This window comes from Hylobates moloch, unplaced genomic scaffold, assembly GCF_009828535.3.
Source record: "Hylobates moloch isolate HMO894 unplaced genomic scaffold, HMol_V3 SCAFFOLD_13, whole genome shotgun sequence".
NCBI lineage: Eukaryota > Metazoa > Chordata > Mammalia > Primates > Hylobatidae > Hylobates > Hylobates moloch.
The window spans coordinates 71,137,078-71,158,577 of NW_026652288.1; the positions used below are offsets into that span (position 1 = coordinate 71,137,078).

A 21,500-nucleotide genomic window follows, 5' to 3' on the forward strand; every position below is an offset into this window, starting at 1 on the left:
GGTAGAGACGGGGTTTCACCATGTTGGCCAGGCTGGTCATTGGTCTCGAACTCCTGACTTCAAGTGATCCACCCGCCTCAGCCTCCCAAAGTGCTGGGATTACAGACTTGAGCCACCATACCCAGCTAGTACATTGTTTTTGTCCTCTGGATTAGCCCCCTCATCTAACAACAGGTAGAAATTAGCCATTCTTTATTACAAGGAATGGTCTAAGAGACCCTGCCCCCAAATTCACAAGCAATTAGAAAGCAGTTAGGAGAAAAAAGCTACTTTGGACATAAAGCATAAAGAATTCCTTTATTATAAATAGTGAAAGGTAATAAAACTGGAAACATAAACACATATCTTTTCTAAACAAAAATTCAACATGGCAATACAAAACTTAGCCAGGCTTGATGGGAGCTCCTGTAATCCCAGGTACTTGGGAGGCTCAGGCAGGAGAATCACTTGAACCCAGGAGGCAGAGGTTGCAGTGAGCCAAGATCACGCCACTGCACTCCAGCCTGGGTGACAAGAGCAAAACTCCGTGTCAAAACAAAAAAAGCCGGGCTTGGTAGCTCACGCCTGTAATCCCAGCACTTGGGGATGCCAAGGTGGGTAGAGCATCTGAAGTCATCAAGAATTCGAGACCAACACGGAGAAACCCCGTCTCCACTAAAAATACAAAATTAGCCGGGCGTGGTGGTGCATGCCTGTAATCCCAGCTACTCGGGAGGCTGAGGCAGGAGAATCGCTTGAACCCGGGAAGCAGGAGGTTGCAGTGAGCCAAGATCACGCCATTGCACTCTGGCCTGGGCAACAAGAGCAAAATGGCTTCTCAAAACAAACAAACAAAAAATTCAATATGGCTGCTCAAAATAACTAAAAACAACATAGTGGTGAAGAGTTAAACTTTCTCTTCACACATTAGCACTATATATGTAAATCATTCAGCCTGGTAAATTCTCATAAAGTGTTTCATCTTTCCTCAAATCATATTACATTAATTATAATTTGTTTAAATTAATTCTGACATTATACTTATAATAATCATCTCTTTTTAATATTTAAATACCATTAGACTAACACTTTGATCATTTGGCAAAACTTCCATTTTGAGTCAATGAAAAACGTCCATATATTTACATATTTTACTCTTTGGAGACAGTTACCTCTAGATCTCTTGACCGTTTCACCCTTTTCTACGAAAGTGTATGCGACTTATAAGTTCTCTGAACTTCAGTATTAAGGAGTAGCTGTTCATGTTGTCTTTCCATATTTCATAAGTCCTTTTAAGTTTGTCATAATAACTTTCTTTTTTCAAGTTGAAATCTGATCCTGTTGTTTTTAAAAAACTGTCCTTTTTCCATATTTCTCTCCAAGAATCTTTGAATTTTTCCAAATAACTTTCTTTTTCAGAGTCTTCCTTCCATATTCCTTCTCCTTTTTTTAAGGCTGTTAATTCGGCTTTAAGTAAGTTTCTGTGAACTGTCCAGTAGATTTTAGAATCATATTTAAGCCCTTTAACAAGAACAGTTTTGCCAAGGCCTCTTCTCAAAATCTCTTCATTCAGATTCACACTGAAATATCCACCCTTGAATTTAAAAATAATACAAACCAATTATTTAAGATAATTGTTGTTATACTCATCACATCTTATTTACCTTAAAAATCAGTCATTCAACAATTTTAATCCTCAAAAGAAAAGGCAAAAATGGTCCCCAAGGCTCCCCCAAAACAGCTCTTGCTAAATCCAAGGATTTTTATTACTAGAAGAGACCCTTGCCCAAAATCAGTTGACTCTTTTATAACATGGAATTCTCCACAGACTCACTGTTCTCCTAACCCGAAGAGGTGAGGAAGCAATAAAGTATGAAAAATGTGTTTTTGGTCTGTTGGTGGTTCTGTGGAGGGGAAGTGGGACACACAAGATAGGCAGAGTGACGGTAGGACCAGCAAAAGAAACTAAGAGATGAAGAGAAACTAAACTAAAAGTAGCCAAATGCAAAATGAACCGAATCATCACTGAACTGTTAAATTAGGTTCAGAATTCCAGTGTTTTGTTTTGTTTTGTTTTGTTTTTTTGGCAGCCAAGAGATCTTTATTGGAGAGGTAGAGGTCAGGTCGCGCGGGGGAGAGGAGAGAAAAGAAGAGAGAGGAGAGAAAAGAAGAGAGAGAGCAGAATTCCAGTGTTTTAGACAGCACTGGCGAGTAAATACATTTTTAAAAGACTTCCCTCAAAATAATTAACATAAAAATAGTCTTGGCCATTGAGTCTTCATCCTACAGGAAATTTCATTCATGGAATACCTCACCTCCTAATGAAACTGGATAAATGGGATTTTTTTTTTCATTAATTTACTGTATAAAGGAGATCCTGGCGGGGCGCGGTGACTCATGCCTGTAATCCTAACACTTTGGGAGGCCGAGGCGGGCAGATCACAAGGTCAGGAGTTCGAGACCGGCCTGGCCAACATGGTGAAACACCACCTCTACTAAAAAAAATAGAAAAATTAGCCAGGTGTGGTGGCAGGCGCCTGTAATCCCAGCCACTCAGGAGGCTGAGGCAGGAGAATTGCTTGAACCCGGGAGGTGGAGGTTGCAGTGAGCCGAGATCGTGCCATGCACTCCAGCCTGGGTGACAGAGCAAGGCTCCATCTTGGGAAAATAAATAAATAAATAAAAGGAGATCCTACCTAGATATTTCTACAATCCTTGTGGGATTTTAATCTTAACAAAGTGTTAATAAAATTTTGTGCCTTCAAATTGAGAAATTTTTAGTACATGGTAACAGTTATAAAGCAATTATCATATTTTTCTAAATCTTTCAAATCTTATAAGCTCATTCCCTTGAACCAAACTCAGAATAATTAAAATTCCACCTCACACATTAATAAAATTCAAACAGGAGAAGTAAATTATCACTCTATGTGTATAGCATAGTTTGGTCACCCAGGAAGCAAGATAAAATAAAGATATGCTTATAAGATGAAGTGTAGGCTCAGGAGCCTGGAAGAGTTGGGTTTGGATACAGGCTCTTCTGCCAGGTTACCCTGACCAAGACAATCAGTTTCCCTAAAAGTCCTACCTGAAAGTGGGAATAAAAGCAACAACCTGTAGAGTGGTTCCGAAGATAAGTGACATAATATAAGCATGGCACCTTAGCTCAGTGTCTGGCACATGTTGACCCTCAAAATATACATAATTGCTACCTTTATCATTGTGATAATCGTCTCCTTTTTTTTGGTAATTATACTCTTTAACTTAAAAGCGAATATTTTTGTAAGGCCTTTGGGATGTTTTATACAACTTTGTATTATTAACTTACTTTTTTTGTTTTGTTTTGTTTTTTTGAAGCAGAGTCTCACTCTGTCACCTAGGCTGGAGTGCAGTGGCACGATCTCGGCTCACTGTAACCTCCGCCTCCAGGGTTCAAGTGATTCTCTTGCCTCAACCTCCTGAGTAGCTGGGATTCCAGGCACCTGGCACCATGCCCAGCTAATTTTTGTATTTTTAGTAGTGATGGGGTTTCACCAAGTTGGCCAGGCGGGTCTCAAACTCCTCAAGTGAACTGCTGGCCTTGGCCTCCCAAAGTGCTGGGATTACAGGCATGAGCCACTATGCCCAGCCTTTATTAACTTACTTTTAAACTTACTTTTAAAATACAAGATACTTCAATCAATTAGTTTTAGATAATTCTTATTTTGAAAGTACTGAATATCATCTGGACATGCAAAAATTAATGAATTTCATTAAGCTTTCTATTAATATTTCAAAAAGCTTTTAAGAATTAAAATGGTTTAAATTCTAATCGTCTTATTTTATTTAAAGAAGGGGTCTCTCTCTGTCGCCCAGGTTGAAGTACATTGGTGCGATCATAGCTCACTGCAGTCTCGACTGCGTAGGCTGAAGCATTCCTCCCACCTCAGCCTCCTGAGTTGCTGGGATTACAGGCACAAGCGACTGTAACCTCATAATTATAATTTTAAAAGCTGAATATCATAGAAGTGATCAAGGCATGAAAATCTATCTGATGGCCCACCAAAAAAATCTGGAGTAAGGCACATCCACATCCGGGGATTCAGGACAGTGATTCAGCAACAAAGATGAAACTGTCATTTCCAGTTATACAATGGTTATGGCCAATCACAAAGGTAAGAAAACTCTGAGGCAACATCTTTAGATGACTCATCACTGATCAGAACTAGTACTTAAGATGTTCAACTTTATGGTTCAAAGATTTATACACTTATACCTATCAACAACATATTGGACCAGACTAAGCAAACACTCAGAAAACACCCTGGCTGTTTGTAGTTTCCAGCTGACAAGCCTCACTCAACAAGTAGTTTATAGTAACAAGCATGATGTAATATACCCATACATAAATAAACCTATAATGATACTCCCTAAATTAGCAATGCCCAGAGTCATTAATAATTTGAAGTTTATGGCCACGGTGGCTCATGCCTGTAATGCCAGCACTTTGGGAGGCTGAGGCAGGCGGATCACCTGAGGTCAGGAGTTCGAGACCCGCCTGGCCAACATGGCAAAACCTCATCTCTACTAAAAATACAAAAAATTAGCCAGGTGTGGTGGTGTGCACCTGTAGTCCCAGCTACTCGGGAGGCTGAAGTAGGAGAATTGCTTAAACCTGGGAGGCAGAGATTGCAGTGAGCCAAGATCATGCCACTGCACTCCAGCCTGGGCAACAGAGTGAGACTCTGTTTCAAAAAATAATAATCATAAATAATAGGCCAGGTGCAGTGGCTCATGCCTGTAATCCCAGCACCTTGGGAGGCTGAGGTGGGCAGATCACAAGGTCAAGAGATCGAGACCATCCTGGCCAACATGGTGAAACCCCATCTCTACTAAAAATACAAAAATTAGCTGGGTGTGGTGGCACGCATGTGTAGTCCCAGCTACTCAGAAGGCTGAGGCAAGAGAATCACTTGAACCCGAGAGGAAGAGGTTGCAGTGAGCCAAGATCATGCCACTGCACTCCAGCCTGGCAACAGAGCGAGACTCCATCTAAAAAATAATAATAATAAATAAAAATTTGAAGTTTTTCTTTTTTCTTAATTTTATTTTTTTCTATATTAAACATATATTACATATGTAACTAAAATCAAATTTGTATACAAGACACCTATGCATAATCACTATCAGTAGCAGTTTAAAAGGCAAAAAAAAGTCAGTCCCATTATATATCCAAAGTTCTAATTAAATAAGTATTTACATATAAGTAATAAGAAGAATAAGATATTGCTAGTTATTTCTTCACATTGCTTACCTTATTCACCAAAAGATAGCAAAAGAGTGCTGAATTCTCCTTTCCAAGAAGTTGGAACCATAGTAATTGGGAAGGTTTTAGCTCTTTTTGTAACCATGCCTTCCCAGTTTCAGCGAGTTCTACTCCAGCCAACTTAACCAGCAAAGCACCACGTGGCTCTTCTAAAAAGGTTAGGTAGAAAAGAGTTTAGCTTTAACAGCATGTTGTAAAAGCAAATTCCAGTCAGTTGGCCTCCAAAAAACAAAGAAATATATTATGTTTATTTATAAATACCCAGTCTTTCTAACTGTAGACCCATTTATTTCTGTATTCAAGTTTTCTTTTGAAACAATACAAGTATATATAACAGAGTAATTTCAAAAACTCATTTTTTTTTCTTTTTTCTTTTTGAAACAGGGTCTCACTCTGCCACCTAGGCTGGAGTACAGTGGCGCAATCTCGGTTCACTGCAATCTCTGCCTCCCAGGTTCAAGCGATTCTCGTGCCTCAACCTGCTGAGTAGCTGGGATTACAGGCATGCACCACCATGCCCGGCTGATTGTTGCATTTTTAGTAGAGACAGGGTCTCGTTATGTTGGCCAAGCTGGTCTCAAACCCCTAGCCTCAAGTGATCCACCCACCTCGGCCTCCCAAAGTGCTGGGATTACAGGCATGAGCCACCGCACCCAGCCTTCAAAAACCCATTTCAGTAAGCTTCAGAACAAGTAGTGAGATTTAACCAATTTAACCTTCTTTTTTTCAACCTCCCATGCTTATTTTTACACATACACACATAAAGCTATAGGCCTTCAGTTTAATAATATGGGCTATTACCACCAAAAGAACCACAGAAACTGCTTTTTCACTTAACTTATTGAAGATATCTTCCCATCTCAACAAATATTGATCTACATCAACACTGTTATGCTTATACATTTTGCAAAACTGACTTCTAGACAGGATTTTATCAATTGATATTCTAAGTAGCATAATATGAAGAAGACCTGTTTACCCAAACCCTTGATAGAATTAAAATTCTATGTAATTTTAATAACAAGATTTTACTTTAGAAAAAGTTTATAACTTTCCAAAAAGGGATAACAGCTGACAAAAAAAACTTAGTGTCTTTTAAAAAATTATACACTTAACATACATTAAGCTCTTACATAATGGTTGAAAATATAAAGTTAAATCCATCTATTCTCCAGGAAAGAAATAATACTTTAGTTCAAGAAGATATCCTAGAACACTGTTATATTATTTGATAAAAAAAATAAATTTTATTAGGATACAGGCTTCTTAAAACCTGTCCTAGAATTTTAGTTTAAGAAGCACCAAAAGCTATAAGTAATTGCACTACTGCACTCCAGCCTAGGCGACAGGGCAAGAACTTATCTCAAAATAAAGAAGGTCAGGTGCGGTGCCTCACGCCTGTAATCCCAGCACTTTGGGAGGCCAAGGTGGGCAGATCACCTGAGGTTAGGAGTTCAAGATCAGTCTGGCCAACATGGTGAAACCCCATCTCTACTAAAAATACAAAAATTAAGGCCAGGCGTGGTGGCTCATGCCTGTAATCCCAGCACTTTGGGAGGCTGAGGCAGGTGGATCACCTGAGGTTAGGAATTCGAGACAAGCCTGACCAACATGGTGAAACCCTGTCTCTACTAAAAATACGAAATTAGCCAGGCATGGTGGCACATGCCTGTAATCTCAGCTACTTTGGAGGCTGAGGCAGGAGAATTGCTTGAATTTGGGAGGTGGATGTTGCAGTGAGCCAAGATCGTGCCATTGCACTCCAGCCTGGGCAATAACAGCGAAACTCCCTCTCAAAAACAAAAAAAAATACACAAAAATTAGCCAGGCATGGTGGTGCGTGCCTGTAATCCCAGCTACTCAGGAGGCTGAGGCAAGAGAATCACTTGAATCTAGGAGGCAGAGGCTGAAGTGAGCCAAGATCGCGCCACTGCACTCCAGCCTGAGCGATAGAGTGAGACTGTTTCAAAAAAAAAAAACAGAAGAAGATGAAAAAATAAGGTATTTGTAGAATGATCATATTTTTACAAAAATTTTGTTACAGTAATACACAAATTAGATTAAGGCAGTACATCCAACAAAGATTAAATTATGTCAAATCATTAGTACATAATGAGTTACAGAAAGCCTGAAAATTCTGAGGTCCCTCTCCAATCCTGTAATGTTGCCAACACCACTAATCCTCTTCCAGTAAGACATGCTGATAGCGGCAGGAGGCAGTCAAATTCCCAGGAAGATAGGGGCAGGTGCCCTGTGAAACCTGACCTTCAAACCAAAGACAGTTTAAAGCCTAAAAACCAAGCTACAAGTCTCAGATAAATCCATGGACTGGATAGAGAGCCTCTCTTCTTATTTGGTGCTCTTTCCTCTGATTGATCCCCACCCTTCACCTATTTTACATATAGCTACCCTTCCCTAATTGGTTTTTGCACTGTCATGCCCATCTTTCAGTGGTGCACTTTTTTAGCCTTTTTTGCATACTCACAAACCAATCAGCACGCACTCACCCATTCTGAGCCTAAAAAGGCCCAAACTCAGCCACACTTTGAGACTGCCTGTCTTCGGGCAGGGGACTACCTGACTTCAGGTGGCAGGGGTTGGGTTGCACAACTCAGGTTCCCTCTCTGCTGAGAGCTGTTTTATCACTCAACAAAACTCTTTGCCTTGCTCACCCACCAGCGATCAGCTAACCTCATTCTTCTTGGATGTGGGACAAGAATTGAGACCCACTGAACAGCAAGTGCAAATGAGCACGGGGTCCAGACCAGGGTGCAAGCCAAGTGCAGCCCACCAGGCCAAGTGGGCAGAATACCTCCTGTGGCAAGCCCGGGGCCAAGCAAGGTCCAGGCAGGGGCATCACCAGCTGTGGATGTCTCCGGCGAAGCAGAGCCAAAAAAATCCTGTGTTAATCCCATAGTCTTTGAGACCAAAGCTTTTGGGGCCAAAAACTTGAAGTGGATGCTCCATTAATCTAATGAAACATTATCAACCTAAATATTAATATCCTAATTAATTACTTGACAAAGGTCATTGCATTCCTTTAAATTAGCAAATTCCCCATTGAGTATTTAAAATATAATATGATCAGTAAGAATTTAAAAATAAATCTTCCAGAAACAAATTGCTTTTTTGAAAAAGCAAGTGTTACCTTTATTTTTTATTTTTTTGAGATGCAGTTTCTTTCTTGTCACCCAGGCTGAAGTGCAGTGGTGCAATCTTGGCTCACTACAACCTCTGCCTCAAGTGATTCTCCTGCCTTAGCCTCCTGAGTAGCTGGAATTACAAGCACATGCCACCACACTCCCGCCATCACACCCAGCTAATTTTGTATTTTTAGTAGAAAGGGGTTTTGCCATATTTGCCAGGCTGATCTTGAACTCCTGACCTCAAGTTATCTGCCCACCTTGGTCTCCCAAAGTGCTGAGATTACAGGCATGAACCACTGTGTGTGTGTGTGTGTGCGTGTGTTGAGACATAGTTTTGCTCTGCCACCCAGGCTGGAGGAGTGTGTGTGTGTGTGTGTGTGTGTGTGTGTGTGTGTGTGTGTGGTGTGTGGAGACATGGTTTTGCTCTGCCACCCAGGCTGGAGTGCAGTGGCATGATCATGGCTCACTGTAGCCTCAACCTCTCAGGCTCATGTGATCCTCCCATATCAGCCTTGCAAGTAACTAGGGCAACAAGCACACGCCATCAGGCCCAGCTAATTTTGTTGTTTATTTGTTTGTTTTTTGAAATCAGTTCTCACTCTGTCACCAAGGCTGGAGTGCAGTGGCACAATCTTGACCCACTGCAACCTCTGCTTCCTGGGCTCAAGCAATCCTCTCGCCTCAGCCTCCCAAGTATCTGGGACTACAGGCCTGCACCACCACACTCAGCTAATCTTTGTATTTTTTATAGAGACAGGGTTTCACCATGTAGGCCAGGCTGGTCTCAAACTCCTGCACTCAAGCGATCCACCTGCTTCAGCCTCCCAAAGTGCTGGATTACGGGTATGAGCCATCGCTAATTAAAAAAAATTTTTTTTGTGGAGACAGGGTTTCACAATGTTGCCAGCGCTGATCTCAAATACTTGGGCTCGAGGGATCCTCCTGCTACAGCCTCTCAAAGTGCTGGAAATACAGGCATGAGCCACCACACCTGGTCTTTGATTTCTAATCTATGAATTTTTTAGTTTTGTGTTACTGCGACGTGAATCCCTCTATCTTCTCAGCCCTTCAATAAATCTTTTATACAAACATCAAAAATAAATAAGTAAATAAAACCCAATTCATAATAGATGGGATGACACAGTAGATGCTGGTTAGGAGGGGAGAACAACTTAGGCTCCAGTGGAGTAGGCCAAGAGTACTCTATCAAAAAGAACTTGGCCAGGTGCAGGGGCTCAGCCTGTAATCCCAGCACTTTGGAAGGTAAAGGTGGGCCGATGTCTTGAACCCAGAAGTTCAAGAAGGTCATGGGTAACACAGCGAGACCCCCTTTCTACAAAAAAAAAAAAAAAAAAAAACTTAAAAATTAGTGGACATGATGGTGCACTCCTGTAGTCCTAACTGCTTAGGAGGCTGAGGCAAGAGGATAACTTCAGCTTGAAAGGAGGAGGCTGCAGTGAGCCATGATTGCACCACTGCACTCCAGCCTGCATGACAGAGCAAGACCCAGTCTCAAAATCAATCAATAAATATAAAGTGGGACTTGGATGTTTCAAATAAACAGAAAAGCAGAAGGGAGTAGAGAGTGACTATGTCAAGTAAGGGAAGGATCATGATTATCCAGAAAAACTACAGACATGAGATGAAAACTGAAGCAAACCCCAACTAGGGAGTCTGTTATATTTCTGCCTCATGAGATGGGTGGGAAACTTTGTGGCTAAATATTTTTAAGGTTTTTAGAGATAGGATATAATATAAAAACCAATTTTTTTGTAAACAACTCCGGATCTACAAAATACTATCAGTGGATTCATGACAATGTACAACTTCATGAGACACATGAAGTTGTATGACAGCAGAATCATCTACACCTGTGTCAAAAACTTTATCTTTTTTTTACCATCAGGGATAAGAGAAGCTTTGAATAATTTCCTCACTGGACTGCAAGTTTTATGACTACCGTAGGCATGTGCCCATTTTCTTTGCCACTGTACTGAGACAGTGGCAATAGCACAGGCATTCAGTAATAATTGGAGGAATGAAGTATTCTAAATGTTTCAGTTCATAAAATTTTTAGGCTCTGTGTGTGCGTGTGTGTATGTGCCTCCTCATTCATACATACCAAAAATAAGATAGCAGAAGGGATAGGTGGCACAGAATTGTCATTAGGAAGGAGTCTTAGAAATCTTATAACTCTCCTGTTTGATGATGGTGGGTACCACAGACCAAAAGTAGAAACAGAACACAGCTCCTCACACCAATCTGTGTTCTACTACACCACGCAGCCTCTACTACTATGTTGAGTCATTTGAACCAAACCTTCTTAGTAAGAGTGACCTCCATTTTTAGGACCTGGATCTTAGCCCTCCTCAGAAATAGAATAAACATCTATTTCTATTACATAAACCAAGAAGTAAAAATAGTGAGAGGAACACAGGAGCTTTTAATTAACTATTTTAAAATGAAGACTATGCTCTAGCAACTTACTGTAACATTCAAAATGGTGTTTGGGTAGCAACTTTCTAGCTCTAAAACAATTTTACAGGTAAATAGGTTTCATGTCTGAAAGTGCAAAATGATCTTTTTCACATAGCAGTTTATGTTAGTCATAAAACAGGCATTAGCACTATCATGACATTTGTAGTGGTTAATATCTGTTGAGAGGTATAAGACATTTAACATCTGTTTCTTTAACTTCTACATGTCTATAGAACATGCAGTTCTGAACTAAGTGATGGAAAATCTGTTTTCTAGCTTTGATTTCATCATTATTAGCTAGATGGCATTTAATCTCTATAGAAAATATTAAAATAAGTGGAGGAGAAAAGTGGGAATTTAAGGACTTCTAAGGCTCTCTTATGCTCTAAAATTCAGATTCTATGTACCAAATTACATAAATACTTTATTATTTGTGTGAGATCCCTTAATAACAAAAATCATACATGGCAATTACAGTGCTGTTGCATTGCATGATTTCAGGAGGCAGATTTCTATGGAATATCACCCCTGTAGACATGCAATGCATAGCCTGGACAACCACAGGTGTGGCTGGCTAAGCTCTAATGAGTCATTACTATCAGATAGGAGAGACTTAAATTATTACGGCAACTGAGAAGCTAAAGGACTTGTGAAGTGTAAATCCAGCTTAGAGCTGAGATGGCCAAAAAAGGCCATCCTTGGTAATCTCTCTTCAGGGAGCAACACTCATTAAAACTGTGTAAGTTCTCTTTGGTTTATTAAAAGAATTAACTGTATCAAGTATGTTTGGGGGGAAAAATCAATCTTGTTCCTTTACAGTTGTACATTATTGAACACAGTGCTATTTGTTCATCTTGGGACTTTAAAAAAGCAAGAACTCCTTTCTTCATAAAATCAGAATATTAAGAAGGGCCATAAATAGAATTAAATTAATCCATTTGACAAATTTTACCAAGTCTCTATTGGCTAATAAGTCTTTTTCTAGGGACTTTGAATACCAAAATAAAAAGGAAAAACTCCTTGCCCATCAGGGGCTCACAGTTCAGTAAGGAATATAGACCTAAATACATAATAATAGCAGAAAAAGGTGAATAAGTACTATAATTGCAGTGTATCATAAATTGTTGTGGGGTATAGTAAAGAAAGAGGCTAATTCAGCTTGGCAGTTAAGGAGGCTTCACAAAAGAGCTGACAGTTGAGCCGGATCCTAAAGAATCAATTGATGTACAACAGAGGCCAAGACACTCCAAGCAAAGAGCCAGGCCCAGGGTTATGAGAATGCATATAAGCAGCAGGAAGGACTGTGCGCCTTGGGGCTTTGATGTGAAGCAAGGAAAAATGGGAATTGCAGCAGGAAAGTGGCATCTTACACCAAACTTGTCCAGTCTGCAGCCTGTGGGCCACATGCAGCCCAGGACGGCTTTGAATATGTCCCAACACAAATTTGTAAACTTTCTTAAAACATTATGATACTGTTTTGCTTTTTTTTTTTTTTTTTTTTTAGCTCATCAGCTATCATTAGTGTATTTAATGTGTGGCCCAAGAAAATTTTTCTTCTTCCAATGTGGCCCAGGGAAGCCAAAAGATTGGATACCCCTGTCTTTTTTTTTTTTTTTTTTTTTTTTTTTTTGAGACGGAGTCTCGCTCTGTCGCCCAGGCTAGAGTGCAGTGGCGCAATCTCGGCTCACTGCAAGCTCCGCCTCCCGGGTTCACGCCATTCTCCTGCCTCAGCCTCTCTGAGTAGCTGGGACTACAGGCGCCCGCCACCATGCCCGGCTAATTTTTTGTATTTTTAGTAGAGACGGGGTTTCACCATGGTCTCGATCTCCTGACCTCGTGATCCACCCGCTCGGCCTCCCAAAGTGCTGGGATTACAAGCGTGAGCCACCGCGCCCAGCCAGATACCCCTGTCTTACACCCTTCCTCCCTGTGCCTCAGTCACAGGAGTCTTGGTATGTCTTGTCAAAAGCATCATGCTCTTTCTCACCTATCCTCTTCCTAGCTAGCCTCCTCTTAATTCTTCAGGTCCCTGATTAAATAACAACTCCTCAATGAGGCCTTCTCTGACTACTCTATATGTATAGATTCCATACCGCCATCCCCAAGACCACCCAGAATTATCCTAGTATCCTGCTCCTTTTCTGCATAGCTCTTAGGACAACTTTTCATTTGTTTGTTGTCTATCTCCCACCTAGACTGTAAGCTTCAAGGGTTAAAGGAGCTTTGTTTTACCCAACATTGTACAATTAGCTTAGGTCCTAGACCATAATAGGTGCTCAATATTTGTGAAATGAATGAATGCTTCAATGAATGATTGAATAGTTCAATTTAAAAAGGAGTGAAGGGGCGGGGTGTGGTGGCTCACGCCTGTAATCCCAGCACTTTTGGAGGCTGAGGCAGGCGGATCACCTGAAGTCAGGAGTCCAAGACCAGCCTGACCAGCATGGAGAAATCCCATCTCTACTAAAAATAAAAAATTAGCTGGGCGTGGTGGCGCATGACTGTAATCCCAGCTACTCAGGAGGCTGAGGCCGGAGAATTGCTTGAACCTGGGAGGTGGAGGTTGCGGTGAGCTGAAATTGCACCACTGCACTCCAGCCTGGCAACAAGAGTGAAACCCCGTTTCAAAAAAAAAAAAAAAAAAAAAGGAGTGAAAGAAGAAAGGAAATCTGAGCCAAATTAAGCACCTCCTTATATATAAAGCCAAGAATTGAGACTTTCTCATGGACAGTGGAGAGTTATTAGGAATTAAAATGACTTTTTTTTTGCTATTTTATAAATAACCTCTAATAAAAGAAGACCACAATAGTTATTTAGTTTCATTAATCTTGTACCTTACTTACTTCTCAATGAAGCTATAATAGGTAAAGTAATAGGTATATGTTCAATTTCTAAACCATTCTCAGTTATTCGGTGTAATCGTCCACGCAGTTTAACATTTCTTCTTATAAATTCTACTGGAATATCCGAAGAGCTTGTAAATTTTGATGTCTATTGATTTACAAGGAGAAAAATATAACCACTTATTATTATTGTCATTTCAAAATTTAAAATGTCAAATTATCAAAACATTTCACAAGAATACATAACCATGAACATTTTAAAATTTAGTTCCTAATTTTATATTACTTTAATATTATTTCATCAAAAGTGTTTATGGAAACATTATTTACAAATCATTATTCACCATTTTCAAGCCACCAAATAAAGACATTAAACAGACTCCTAACTTGTAAAAGCTTATAACCTCAAAATATGACACAGTTCATCAAAAGACATCGAGTATCTATCTGTGCCTGGCACTACACAAATCTGGTTAAACAGTCTGTAGCTTATTCCACGTAAGTACAATCTATTCATGCATACACTGATGGGAAAACTTAAACAAAGCTTAGTCAAATTAAATTAGAACCTTAACCAACCAGGTTTTTTTACTGTCATTTTTTTATCTTGTAGGAGAAAAGGCACATTTAAAAAAGAAAAAAGAAAAAAAGGCCAACATTAGTAATGTACTACAATCCCTAACACTTAGGTGATATTCTGGGATCAATCAACACTTTATGCCTATTTTTTCCACATTAACAATACTATAAGCTTTGTTCATAATTATGGCTAGTTAAGAGGCTCACATAACAGAAGGAAAAGCCAGGCACAATGGCTTATGCCTATAATCCCAGCACTTTGGGAGGCTCAGGTTGGAGGGTTACTTGAGGCCAGAAGTTTGAGAACAGCCTGGGCAACGATAGCAAGATACCATCTCCACAAAAAAATGTAAAAATCAGCTGGGCATGGTAACACAGAACAGGAGGGTCACTTGAGCCCAGGAGTTTAAGGTTACACTGAGCCATGATAGCACCACTACACTCCAGCCTGGGTGACAGAGCGAGAACGTGACTCTGTCAAAAAAAAAAAAAAAAAAAAAAAAGAATAAATTAGTACCCAACTTCCCATGACAGTAAAGTTGAACTGAAGATTTTTATAACCAAGAATAATGTAGGAGACAAACCCAGAATGTGGAATATACTATAGAATAAATCACTTGGTTTTCCCGACAAATCAATGGCATTGGAAAAAAAGGGTGGCAAGGTATTATAAAATAAATGACATTTAAGAAATAAATAAAATATATGACTATTTGAATAGATCATCTATTTCTAAAAATCATAGTGACAATTGGCCGGGCGTGGTGGCTCACGCCTGTAATCCCAGTACTTTGGGAGGCTGAGGTGGAAGGATCACCTGAGGTCAGGAGTTCGAGACCAGCCTCAGCATGGAGAAACCTCGTCTCTACTAAAAATACAAAACTAGCTGGGCATGGTGGTGCATGCCTGTAATCCCAGCTACTCAGGAGGCTGAGGCAGGAGAATTGCTTGAACCTGGGAGGCGGAGGTTGCGGTGAGCGGAAATCGTGCCACTGCACTCCAGCCTCGGCAACAAGAGCGAAAGTCCGTCTAAAAAAAAAAAAAATCATAGTGACAATCAAGACCTTCTGAATACAGGCTGCGTATTAGATGATTCTAAGAGATTATTGTTAATTTTATTAGGTATGATAATATTAAAGGACAAACTAACATTACAGATCTTTTTTTTTTTAGACAGGGTCTCGCTCTGTGGCCCAGGCTGCAGCTCAGTGGCATAATCCTGGCTCACTGTAGCCTCGACCTCCTGGGCTCAAGTAATTCTCCTGCCTCAGCCCCCCAAGTAGGACTACAGGTGTGCACCACTACACCTTGTTAATTTTTAAATTTTTTGTAGAGATGGGGTCTTTACTTGTCACCCAGGCTGATCTCAAATTCCTGGGCTCAAACAATCCTCCTGCCTCATGAATTTTGATGTCATAAACTAGGAAGTACATATCATCACCTTCTTGCCAAAATGCTTAGGCTGAATCTCACAAGGAAAGAAACAAATTCAGATTATAGAACATATTACAAGACAACTGGCTTGGACTCTAAAAATGCCAGCATCATGAAAGACGAAAATTGTTTTTAAGTAGGGGTAATGGCCAGATGCGATGGCTCATACCTGTAATCCCAGCATTTTGGGAGGCTGAGGAGGACAGATCACAAGGTCAATAGATGGAGACCACCCTGGCCAACATGGTGAAACTCCATCTCTACTAAAAATACAAAAATTAGCTGGGCGTGGTGGTGCATACCTGTAGTCCCAGCTACTCAGGACGCTCAGGCTTGAACCTGGGAGATGGAGGTTGCAGTGAGCTGAGATCGTGCCACTGCACTCCAGCCTGAGTGACACTCCATTTCAAAAAAAAAAAAAAATGTAGGGGTAATATTCTAGATTAAAGGAGTCTAATAAGACATAACAACTAAATATAATGCATGATCCTTGATTGAATGTTGGATTGGGCAAAAAACAATAAAGGATATTTTTTAGAAAATACATCTGAATATGAACTTTATTTTATGTAAGATTGCTGCAGAAATGTTAAATTTATTAGATGTGCTTATATTAATGTGGATAAGTAGGAAAACATCCTTGCTCTTAGGAAGTACACTATGAAGTATTTATGGATGATGTCTCATGATGTCTGCAACTTGCTTTGAATTGGCTTCACAAAGGGAGAGAGAATACAACTGTAGCAAAATGTTAACAACTGGTGAATCTAGGTGAAAGGAAAATGAATGTGACAAAATTTTTTAGGAGAAAAAGTTGGGAGGAAAAAGATTCTGGATCTACTGTCAATATTCATTCAAGAATGTGAAATATGCAGAATATAAACGAAAGAGAGGAGAAATGCTAAATCAAACCACAAAGAATTTGAATCACAGGACAAAGTTGCTTATGACAAGTTTATGGGAAAAACTGAGAAATACAGATTAAATATCCACATAGTCAGATGGTTCCCAACATGGTTTAGTGAAAACACTACAGGAATACCAATAATTAATCAATATCAATGGAAAGCGGTACTCTAGGGGTAATCTGTGGAACTCTGACCTCCAGTTTAATAAGATCATGAATGACTTGAATGATAGCATAAGGAACAAACATCAGGATGGCTGGTTGTTTGGAAGGATATGACTGCTGGAAGTCAGGATAAGTATTCAAAAAGATTCTGACAACCAGAATAATGAACTAAATTGTAAAGACTCCTCCTATACTCCCCAAAACTAATGAAGGATGGGAGAGAACAAATTAATACCTATAGTGCTTATATGGGTGATATTTAGAGATTTTAGGGAACTGTGAACTCAAAATGAGTAAAAGTATAACATTGCTGCTAAAAACAAACACACAAAAACAGAAAAAGTGCAACCTGGTCTCCTCACCACCAAAAAAAAAAAGTTCAACCTAAGGTAACATTTTTAGGAACAAAATCTAGAGCAAGAGAAGGGAGAGACAGGTTGTCCTAAAGCAGGCCCTAAGGAGAATATATTGTACTACTCTGGAGATCTTTTTTTTTTTTTTTTTTTTTGAGACAAGAGTCTCGCTCTGTTGCTCAGGCTAAAGTGCAGTGGTGTGATCTCGGCTCACTACAATCTCTGCCTCCCGGGTTCAAGCAATTCTCCTGCTGCAGCCTTCTGAGTAGTTGGGATTACAGGCATGCGTCACCACACCCAGCTAATTTTTATATTTTAAGTAGAGACGAGGTTTCACCACATTGGCCAGGCTGGTCTCAAACTCCTGACCTCAGGTGATTCGCCTGCCTCAGCCTCCCAAAGCACTGGGATTACAGGCATGAGCCACCGTGCCTGGCCATGAGATCATATTTCATAAAAGGCTTTAACAAACTGGAACAAAGCCAGAAGAAGAGAAAACAAAAATAGTAAGGCGCCTGGAAACCATATCACCCAGGAGAACTGACAGTACTTTGCCCAGGGAAAGAAATCTTCAGCTACTAAAAGTGCAACCTTTTTAATTCTGATGTGTTTTCTTACAACATACTTAAGACGGTCAAAGAGTGCCTTAATGTTTGGAGTTTTATAAATTATTAAGAAGCTGAGGGAGGAAATCAAAGGAGCACCAATGTTCCTGCTCTCAAGGAGCTCACAGTCTATGTGAGAAAGATCCCATTGCCTCCATTTATTTTATATCCCACAACAACAGAAAGCTCAAAGCTATGCTTCTGTAACACAGCAGGGACTATTTGGAAGATGAACAAAAAATATACATAAAACAACCGGAATATAACTGTAGAGCAATACATGAATAGGTTTAAGATAAAGCATATATCAAAGGGGACAAAAAGGGATAGATCCAAAGGATAAGAACAGATAAGGAGGCTGTCTTTACAGGAAGTAAATCCTGAGCTTGTGACAAACACAACCTACTCTCTAGGAGAGGCAGAAAGATGATGCTGCTACAAGGATGCTGTGTCTAAGCTTCAGACGGTGAAGAAGATGTCCTAAAGGCAAAAAGATAAATGCTGGAAGCATCCTGGTAAAGACAAAGAAAATAAAGGTTTCAAAATCAAGACATAAATTTGAAATCCAGCTCTGCCATTTACTAGCTGGATGATCTTGTGAAAATTGTTTACCTCCTTTAAGTATCTACTTCGTCATCTATAAAAATCAACCGTGATCAAAAGATTATTATAAGCATTAAATGAAATTATGTTTATAAAGTGCTGGCACAATGCCAAACTCAATAATCTTTTTTATTTTTTAAATATAAAATTTGCAATTATCAACCAGTGACTGAAGGAATATAAGAACTTGATAAATAAATTTTCAGAGGGAAGAAAATCAGCAATACAAAAAGAACACTGAAGCATGACTAACACAATATCCATTGCTAAATCCCTTCTCCTTTGCCACCATGCATTTTAGGAATGGGAAAGCTCAAGGGTCACTCTCCCCGCATCCTTTCCAGGTAGAGGTGGCAATGTGACAGAGGATGTAAACAAAATTCTGCTGACGGCTTCTGGGAAAAACGCTTTCCTGACAAAAGGAAAAGTTGTGGTTGGTACTGTCCTTTTCCTCCATTTCCTGCTTTGATCATGAATATGATATTTGGAGCTACAAAAGGCATCCCATGCAACGAGAAAAGGCCGAAAACCACATAGACTTAAGCCCTTACGTCACTGAGGCAGGAAACCACTGCCAGCAGCCTACCTCTAGACTTCTTATGACTTGAGAAAAATAAACCACTTCCATGGTGAAGCTGCTGTTACTTGGGGTTTCTCTTACTTACAGCCAAACTCATCTGTAACACAACAGACGTTTTTGTTTGCTTGTTTTTGTTTTAATCACTTAAATGTTTCAATGTTCTCTTCCTAGCACCTAGCTTGCCCTTCTCATCACTAGTAAGTCACTATTACTTAAAAATAGTGGGCTGGGGCTGGGCGCAGTGGCTGTAATCCCAGCACTTTGGGAGGCCAAGGTAGGCAGATCACGAGATCAGGAGATTGAGACCATCCTGGCTAACACGGTGAAAACCCATCTCTACTAAAAATACAAAAAATTAGCCGGGTGTGGTGGCACACGCCTGTAGTCCCAGCTACTTGGGAGGCTGAGGCAGGACAATTGTTTGAACCTGGGAGCCGGAGTTTGCAGTGAGCCAAAATCGCACTCCAGCCTGCACTCCAGCCTGGGCAACCGAGTGAGACTCCATCTCAAAAAAAAAATATATATATATATATAGTGGGCCAGGTGTGGTGGCTCATGCCTGTAATCCCAGCACTTTGGGAGGCTGAGGCAGGCAGATCACAAGGTCAGGAGATCAAGACCATCCTGGCTAACACGGTGAAACACCGTCTCTACTAAAAATACAAAAAATTAGCCAGGTGTGGTGGCACATGCTTGTAGTCCCAGCTACTCGGGAGGCTGAGGCAGGAGAACTGCTTGAACCCAGGAGCCGGAGGTTGCAGTGAGCCAACATGGCGAAACCCCACCTCTACTAAAAATACAAAATTAGCCAGGTGTGGTGGGTGGGCTCATGTAATCCCAGCTACTCAGCAGGCTGAGCCGAGATCATGCTAATGCACTCCAGCCTGGGTGACACAGCAAGACTCCATCTAAATATATATATATATATATATATATATATATATATATATATTATTGAGTCTGCGGAACAGAAAGAAAAAAAAAGATTGAAGAAAAAGGAACAGGGCCTAAGGAATCCATGGAACACCATTAAATAAATCAAACACATGCACTAGAGGAGTCCCAGAAGAAAAAGAGAAACAAGTGGGAGAGAGACTATTTGAAAAAAAAAACCATGACTGAAAACTTCCCAAGTTTGATGAAACAGACAAATATAAACATCCAAAAAGATCAACAAACTCCAAGTAGGATGCACTCAAAAAGACTCACACCAAGATATAAGCAAACTGAATAAAGACAAAGAAAAAACTTTGAAAGCAGCAAGAAAGAAGCAATTTATCACATAAAAGGATCCTTAATAAGATTATCTGCAGATCTCTCATCAGAAACTTTGGAGGCTATAAGGTAGTGGACTGATACATTCAAAGTGCTAAAAGCAAAAAAACTATAAAACAAGAATATTATATCCAGCAAAACTGGCCTTCAGAAGTGAAGAATTCAAGACATTTCCGGATAAATACAAGCTGAGAAAGTTTGTTACCACAGACTTGCCCTGCAAGAAATGCTAAAACTAGTGCTACAGGTTGCAATGAAAGGACACTAGACAGTAACTTGAAGCCATATGAAGAGATAAAGATCTTGGTAAAAGTAAATACATGAGCAATTATAAACACTAATATTACTGTAACAACAGTTTGTAACTCCACTTTTTGTTTTCTACATAATTTAAGAGACTACAGGTTGAGCATCCCTAAACCACAAATCTGAAATCTGAACTGCTCCAAAATCTGAAACTTTCTGAGTGCCAACCTGACACCAAAAGTGGAAAATTCCACACCTGAAAAATAAAAAAATCTGCGATTATTTGTTATTGTTCTTGTTTAACAGCCAATACTGTCATCCTAATGATGCTACTGTTCTGCTCAGTTAAATGCTTTTGGTCCCAAGTATCTTGGATAAGGGATACTCAACCCATTCTACATTTTTTTTTTTTTTGAGATGAAGTCTCATTCTGTCGCCCAGGCTGGAGTGCAGTGGCACAATCTCGGCTCACTGCAACCTCCGTCTCCTGGGTTCAAGCAGTTCTCCTGCCTCAGCCTCCTGAGTAGCTGGGATTACAGGAGTGTGCCATCACACTCAGCTAATTTTTGTATTTTTAGTAGAGACACGTTTTCCCCATGTGGCCAGGCTGGTCTTGAACTCCTGACCTCAGGTGATCTACCTACCTCATCCACCCAAAGGGCTGGGATTACAGGCATGAGCCACCGCACCCGGCAAACCTGTACTACATTTTTTTTTTTTTTGGAGACGGAGTCTCGCTCTGTTGCCTAGGCTGGAGTGCAGTGGCATGATCTCGGCTCACTGAAATTTCTGCTTCCCAGGTTCGAGGGATTCTCCTGCCTCAGCCTAGAGAGTAGCTGGGACTACAGGCACACGCCGCCACGCCTGGCTAAGTTTTTGCATTGTAGTAGAGACAGGGTTTCACTGTATTGCCCAGGCAGGTCTCAAACTCCTGAGCTCAGGCAATCTGCCCACTTCGGCCTCCCAAAGTGTTAGCATTACAAGCATGAGCCACCTCACCCG

The 21,500-nt window shown here is 40.3% G+C and overlaps 1 protein-coding gene across 2 annotated transcripts in view; it reads right to left on the minus strand.

The window, feature by feature from the left end:
• Nucleotides 1–278: 278 nt before the first annotated feature.
• The window catches only part of CUNH3orf33 (chromosome unknown C3orf33 homolog), a 44,111-nt gene continuing 22,889 nt past the window's right edge, over nt 279–21,500 (minus strand). For both annotated transcript variants that reach the window (XM_032173915.2, XM_058426673.1), the window contains exons 3-5: nt 13,752–13,899; nt 5,273–5,433; nt 279–1,573 (exon numbers count right to left, since the gene is read on the minus strand). In XM_032173915.2, the coding sequence (XP_032029806.2) occupies nt 1,172–1,573; nt 5,273–5,433; nt 13,752–13,899 (711 nt within the window). In that variant the 3' untranslated portion in view covers nt 279–1,171. The remainder of the gene's footprint in view (nt 1,574–5,272; nt 5,434–13,751; nt 13,900–21,500) is intronic.